The sequence below is a fragment of the Micromesistius poutassou genome, assembly GCF_964030765.1.
Source record: "Micromesistius poutassou genome assembly, chromosome: 15".
NCBI lineage: Eukaryota > Metazoa > Chordata > Actinopteri > Gadiformes > Gadidae > Micromesistius > Micromesistius poutassou.
Genome location: NC_140285.1, coordinates 7,241,273 through 7,249,092, shown reverse-complemented (window position 1 = coordinate 7,249,092; position 7,820 = coordinate 7,241,273). Strand labels below are relative to the sequence as shown.

The 7,820-nt window shown below is 45.9% G+C and overlaps 1 protein-coding gene across 1 annotated transcript in view; it reads right to left on the bottom strand.

Moving 5' to 3' along the window:
- Positions 1–5,140: 5,140 nt before the first annotated feature.
- Positions 5,141–7,820, bottom strand: part of slc6a17 (solute carrier family 6 member 17) — a gene marked incomplete at both ends in the record, with an annotated part of 13,166 nt that continues 10,486 nt past the window's right edge. The window contains 4 exons of the mRNA XM_084480067.1: positions 5,141–5,503; positions 6,068–6,230; positions 6,785–6,944; positions 7,552–7,744. Coding sequence (XP_084336193.1) covers positions 5,141–5,503; positions 6,068–6,230; positions 6,785–6,944; positions 7,552–7,744 — 879 coding nt within the window. The remainder of the gene's footprint in view (positions 5,504–6,067; positions 6,231–6,784; positions 6,945–7,551; positions 7,745–7,820) is intronic.

Below are 7,820 nucleotides of genomic sequence, written 5' to 3'. Positions count from 1 at the left end.
TGCACAGGATGGCAAGTGTGAGACGGGACGGCTGGGGGTTAAGAGAGGACGACGTGACACAGCCCAGGAAGAAAAACAGACGTGGACAGCCTCTGTAGCCAGCGTCGATCTGCTTCCTGCTCCGTTCCAGGAGCCACCAGGACTTTTTGTGCGACCCATTCATTAAAGACACAACAACACGTCCACGACCACCACCTGATTTAAGACCAGCGGACCACCAGGCCAGGCCAGGGACATTTATTAAATCCACAACTCACACCCAGCTGACACCGGAGCGCCACCAAACAAACACTCCCTCCTCAGTGTTTCCACTGGCCTCTGTACCTCTTACCAACACCGTGACATAAATCCTCCCATTTGAACCTGCATGAGGAATCCTCCACTTAGGAAGGAGCTGGTAAGAGGCTGGAGACAGTGGGGTGCCTTGCACCCAGGAAGACAGACGCTCTGTCTGTCAGTAGGCCAACACCGGCCTGTCCGCTTGAAAAGGAGCAGCCTTGCTCAGTGGACGCAGGCCTAATTTGTGTGGGCTGCTGTATTATCTGAGCTAGCTAACCCTAACCCAGGGCTGGGAACAGAATGGTGCCATGTGACGATAATGGCCGGTGAGGCCACCTAACCAGATTGCTGCATCCATTACCAGCCAAGTTTATGCCACAATTGGACATGTTTCAGACACTTTTATTACATTACTGGGAGCAATGCATGGTAGCCATGGCCTGTGTTTAATACAGGGAGAAGGATGTCAAAGAGGAGGAATAATGTGCTCTAATAACAGTGTGTCATCATTGGATGGGTGGGCTGTCCATCATCAGCGAGCTCACCATCAGGAATTGGTAACAGAAAATCAAGCTGAAGGACAACGATGAGATAATGCGTGGTTTGAAAAGGTTACAAATGATTCCACCTCATACTGCATACAGAGGATCTGTTCAGACAAAGTTTACTGACAAATTAAAAAAAAAAATTAAATTCAACACATGCACACACTGACAAAAATAAGTTTGAATACATAGCAGATAATAAATGCATTCATTCAGCTCTATTCACTTTATCTCCTTGTTCCTTTTTGCCTTACTATATTTATATTTGACTGGTAGAGTGAAGTCATATTGAGGATGGCACTGCTGGCAAATCAGTTATATATATATATATATATATATATATATATATATATATATACGTATATATATATATAAACTACAACTTCCAACATGCCTCCTGCCTGCGGTGTAGCAGGTCTGTGACAGCAGGAGGGGCAGATAGTATTAAAACATTGCTTTTGATGTATATATATATTATACTCAAGCCTTAAACATGTGTTATTGTGCAAGGGAAGGGCTTTTGAAACAATTGTTCTTCTGACAAAATTACAATTTTCGATAATGTCAAGGAAAACACCCAAAAAAGACACAACCCAATTCTCTTTAGTAAAAGTGTTACTTTAATATCCTATCCTATTCTGCTCCTTCTGTTAGTAGAGTAAACAGCCCTCCCAAGATTGCTTCGGTTCATCATTGTATTGGCTTGTTTATGATGAAGAATATTTCATGTTTGTTGAATGTGTGATGAAACCAAGACGTTGTTCTGGTGACAAGGAGCCCATCACAACATTCAGAAGAGTACATCAGTGGTCCCAAACTCATCATGACAACACAACTGCTCTATAGATTAAGATGACAACACTGAAGGTAGAGAGGAAAAACACACACTGACACACTTTAAACACCAAGATCTACCTGTACTATTTATAACCACACACACACACACACACACACACACCCATGAAATACAAACACACACACATACATACACACACGCACACACACTACAGACGGACATCAAAACCTCATTACTTACAAAAAAATCAGGAATATTTCAAAATATACAGATATTATTTACAGGTCAAGTATACACCCTGTCACTCTTACATTGGATATTCAACGATCATTGGTCAGAATGTACACATATATTTTTACACAATAAATACCACTAATTTAAATTTGTTTATGAAGATTTTTTGCACAGTGATGTTGTTTGGCTGTGCTTTGAACTAGATTTACATGACAGGACACATCGACAACACAAATGGACCCTGGAGTCACAACACTAACATGGCTCAACTATGTCTATTTTTAATCAACATCAGCCTCATTTGGTTATTTTGGTAACAATGGCAAGAACAGCAGGCCACACAAGGTTCACCAAAACAGATTTCCTCAATTATAGTTTTAATGTATCTCAAAGACCTGAGTTCTTTCATAGCTCTGAATTTGTTAAGTGTTCTCCATTATTTATCCAACAATGAGTAGGTCCTACATCTTTTGGTTTGACAACAGCGGGCTGCTGTTTTAATTTAACAATGACTCATTGTGGCTTGTAGGATCTACTCAGTGGTCCAACCAAGATTGCTGTATTGATGCAAATGTTTCTCATATAGAGTACAGGAATCCCATAGATGTAAAATTGTTGTTAGATCAACCAAAACTGTTTAAATATCCTCTAGGCAACATTTTTTATCCCCTCCCATGTGCTAACTTTCATGTGCTTTCTCCAATGTGCTCACTTTAATGAGTGTATGACATAAATATGTTTGCTTGGTGCTTGGTTTGTGCATTCATTATATAGGCTTGTATTGTGTTTAGATGTGTGCCTTTTCACCAAACAAAATTTCCCATGCGTTTCCATATATGAGCTATAACTCCAGGATCTCCACGTAATTAAAGTGCTCAGGTGAAGAGAAGACTTGTCCACGAAATAAAGTGTAAAAGGCCTATAAGACAAAAGACCTGCTTATTACGAGGCACCAACTGTGCTTCACACACACACACACACACACACACACACACACACACACACACACACACACACCTGCTCAGTATCATATACATGCCCAGCTCATGGACCTATAAAGAAGGCCCAGCTCCTGGGGCAGAGCAAGCCAGCTGCTGATGCTAACAGCTGCTTTTTAGGACAACAGCGACACCTAGTGGTGTGAATTGTGTATTAAAGCCACAAACACCACCGATTTCCTTGCTTGTATATCCCTAAACACAGATTTTCATACAAGACACTCTGCACTGAAAAATAATAAGCTATGTTTTCACACCTCAATCAAAACACAAAACAGACATATTCAAGTGTAGATTGCTGTGCAGACGAAAACATAATCTATAGTGGCTTGAGTTTTAGGAATGTACATAAGAATCAGCAGAGATCCGATCTAGCCTGGGTGGGATTGTGGCTCGGCAGTGCACTTTGTCTTGAGGCCCCAATTACAAAGTCAGTGTGCTGTGGCGACGACAGACATAGGGTTTGAGGTGGCTGTCACTTTTTCTTATTGTATTGCTGGGATCGGTAGGCAAGGCAACGCAACAACGTTCCCCATGATATATGAAGGAGGATTCATCACCGAAATATTGTTAGGGAGCAGAAACACACACACAGACACACACCCACACACACATGCACACGTACATACACCAAGCTTGTCTATTGGCAAACAGACAAGCGGATAAACTCTGTGAGATTTGCATGGAAAGGGGGTCAAATATACACACTTGGACAAATGTACACAAAATCCACTTTCACTTGCCTCTCTGTCACTCTGACACATCTACTTACATGCAGAGATAATCACGCTCACCATGTCCCATACTGACACACATACACACTGCCAGTCACATTGACATCTTAACACCCAGAGCCCTCTTCCCTATCACACACACACACACACAAATATACACACACTGCATATCACACAAACACACACCTCCCTCGTCCCCGAAGCGTACACACACACACACACACACACACACACATTCACCCACTCCAGCTTGCTTGATAATCTGGACATGCTATTGGACTTGGTGAGTTAGCGCCACCCTCTGCCCTTATATAGCAGGGAGTCCATGTTTAGCACTGTGTAGCCGGCTGCAGCTAGGAGGGGAAGCAGAGTGCAGTGTGCTGGAAGCAGCTCTGCCCCTCAACAGAGAGAGAGAGGGATGTGTTGTGCCTCAAAGGGCCACCGTGTGGTGTAAAGGCTCAGAGATCCTCTCGAGACAGAAAGGGCTTCTGTGCTGACGGAGAAGGGATACGTTTTAACGTGTCGGCTCATAAAACAGATGTTGTGCTGTTGGACTCACTATGTTCACAATGATGACACATCTAAGCCTGGACTGCTGCAAAAAATGTGTCTATGTACAAAGTGTTTAGTACATCGACAGGGAAAACAAAGTCAAAGGGAGCGGGCCACTTTCGGTCAGCACTCTTTTCTGACTGGCCATGTGTTTCAGTTTAAACAGACTTAATTGAATTGAATTTAAGTTGCATGGCTTAGTAACACTGTTTTCCCCTTGTGTCGTATCACTAGTGGCGGCTGGGACATACTGTTGTGGAGTAGTGTTTGTAATGCTGTTTGATAACAGCGTTACAGGACAATGAAGAGGTTGAGGGCTTACTGTCAACTTGGAAGCTTATTCACCTGGCTGAGCCCAACATACACAACAGCTTGAATGAACTGAAGCTCTGACTGAAACATCACAGTTCATCTATGTCTTCTTTAAACACATCCCTGTGACTGACAGTCCCTTGTATTGTATGAGTACCAGAAGAAACTACAAGTGTTGCAGAAAGTAGGTCAACCATGGCCATTTAGACATAAATAAATCCTGGCAATACAAAGGCGTTGCAGCATGGTTATACATCTTAACCTCAGCGACAGCCATGTAGACCCTGGCTTAGCTTCTCAGGCCAACAACGACCTTTCAAAGGGTATCTTGTGCATTTGCTAGATCCTCCTCCATATCTCCTTCACTCTGTTAAAACAACTGTGAAATGTGGTTGGCATCACAGAATGGGACTGTGAGGTAGAAAGAGGATTTGGTAAGGTAAGGGGGGAGAGGCGAGAGCACATGTTAGCAACACAAAAACCATCAAACACTAAATCAGTAGGATCAAGACGTATGGACCACTGCTGCAACCCCCCCTTTGTGCATCCTCAACCTGTGCATTTTATTGTACTTGTGTATTTTGTTTCCTCTACCTACTATCTCCTTCTCTCTCTTTCTTACTGTAAAGCTTGCCCTGTATCCACCATCAGAGACAGACCTGGGGGTGTGTGTGATACAAACTGAGCCCATCATAACTGTGACTCCGGGGAGCCAATGTTCTGGTAGCCTGTCTTGGTGCTGGTGCCGTAGCTGGTGTTGGTCATCTCCTGGGTGCCGCCGGGCCCCAGGTAGGGGCGGTGGGCCGGGCTCGGGGAGGGGGCCTCGCTGGGGATTTTGCCCAGGATGAAGCGCTGCTCGTCCTGCTCCTCCAGGTTGGAGATGTCCTTCATCATGCCTTTGCGGTACGACACAGACAGCTTGTTTGAGCCGTCCGACAGCAGGTTGAAGCGGCGGGCGATGAAGACGATGGGCAGCGGCAGCAAGGCCGCAATGATGAGGGCGTAGGCCATGCCCAGCGCCCAGGGCGGGTAGTTCATGAAGCGCTCCGAGCCCTGCCATTGGTGGGGGGGGGGGGAAGGAAAAGAAGGGGGAGGGGAGGTGTAACAAAAGAGAAAAACAGAGGGAAGAGAGGAGAGAAGAGGAAGCCAAGAGATGGAAGGAGAGATTAGCGGGGTTGGGAAGTGGGTTTAAGTGTGGTTGTCTGTAAAGTAAAAACAAGACCGACAAACAGCAGAGAGGTAATGTGGTGGAGAGAAAGAGAGACCGCGAGAGGAGCAGGAGTCGGTTGGAATGTACAAAACACTGGAGCTCAGCCATGTCTGAGGGTTGGCTGACTAAACGGAATATTAACCGAGGTCTAACAGTGCTGGCGGTCTCTCTCTCTCCCTCCCTCTCTGTCTCTGGCACTTTCTCTCTGTCTCTTTCACTGTCTCTTGCTTGTGTCAACACATACACAGACACACTCTCTTGTAGCCCGTGGTAAATCTAGAGCTTTCGGAAATAACGAGTGCTTTGCCTCCGTCAACGGAAAGATCATAGAGCCTCTGAACCTCTAATCCTTCTCTCGGTGAGTCACATGCGTGGAGTCTCACTAGGGCTTCAGGGGGCTTACTGACCTCGGCTTCCAACCAGGCGTTGTAGCCCGCGGGGCTGACGGCCATCTCGATGACGGTGGCCGCGATGAGCAGCACCAAGATGGCGGGGGACACGTACTTCCACATGTAGAAGTAGAAGGAGTAGGGCCTGAAGCCCAGCATGTCCTGCAGGTCCTGCATGAACCTGGGGAGCCAAGACGGGGGAGGGAGGGAGGGTGGGCGCAAGGAAGGGATGGAGAGGGGGAGAACGGGAGGGGAATAAAGACAGAAGAGTAGGTTGTTAGCTGGATAAAAGGAAGGAGGGAAGGAGGAAAGGTAGCCGGTTGGGTGGTGAACAATGAAGGGTGGAACTGAAGGGATGAGAAGAACTTGTGTCAGATCAAAATCGGGGATGCCTTACTTTGAAACTATATAATAATAAGAATAATTTGAGGTGAATGGGGTCCTTTGCAGTCCTTATCCATTTCTTTCAAGTTTCAAGTTATTGCTTAGAAAGAAATGCATGTGCTATATGTGTGTGAGTCTAGCACAGCCTGTATGGTCTATTTTTGGTTTGTTTTATTTACAACGATTAACTAACGAAGAGCTTGTATTTAAATAAAGTAAATACATGTCAAGTTGCAGTAGAAACCCATTTTTTGCATATTTAAAACCACACCCAAAATGATCCAGAACACATCCATTATAAACATCCGCACAACGGACGCCTGCCCCCACGGCCCGCTCTGGGGGCCTCACCTCTCGGTGCCGTAGATCCAGGCCACAGAGACGTTCTCCAGGAACACCACAATGGTGAGCGGCAGGCCGGCCGAGTAGTCGTCAAACATGGCCACAAAGTAGTTCCCGGAGCGCTGCACAAACAGCAGGCCCAGGAAGAAGGCGATGATGCAGCACACCACTGAGGCAGAGCAGAAAGACGGTGGGGTTGAGACGGGATTACGCTCCTCTCTCCCGGGATGCTTGTTGATGACCAGGTGACATGTGTGAATCTGACTGTTTAAAATGGGATTATTTTGTTGCTGTTTCCATGAGGGTCGGTTGGAAGTTGGAGGGAAAATATAAATTAAAAAAAGGAGAAGATGATTTTAGGAGTAAATTGGGATTAGTAGTCTCTCCTCAATCACTTGGATAGATACGTGTTTAGATATCCAGGTATCCAGATCCTTGGTATATCCAGCCTTGATGTAACCCCTATGGACTCCAAAAAGGCAGTCACCATAAACGCTAACATATAATCATCACACAGTATCATCCCATGACCTCTGTGATTATGTTTTGCCTATAGGCCTCTCCTTCCAGCTCATTCCTTTATAATTCCCCTCCTCTCTGATTTCCTCAGAGAACTACAAAGTGCTGAGCTGAACTTTGTATACAACACAACACACTGATAACTGCTGATCCCGGGGTCGGCTCATCTTATTCCCATCTTGCTGAATCCTTTCAAGTGCTCCTCGTTCTAACAGAGCTATGGCTACCACCACCATCCCAATCCCGTCCCCACTGACCGCACAGGATCTCCTTGCGTATCTTGAAGGCGTCCAGTATGGGGGTGGTGATGCCCGTCATGGTGCCGATCATGCTGCCCAGGCCCAGGTTGATGAGCATGAAGAAGAACATGACCGACCAGAAGGGGCTGGCGGGGAAGTGGGTCATGGCCTCGGTGAAGGCGATGAAGGCCAGCCCTGTGCCCTGCACCGCCTGGAGGAGAGAGGAGCAAAACCCTGGTGGTCATGTGCAGAAATCATTGTGGCTGTTGTACCTAATCAGCTGTTCA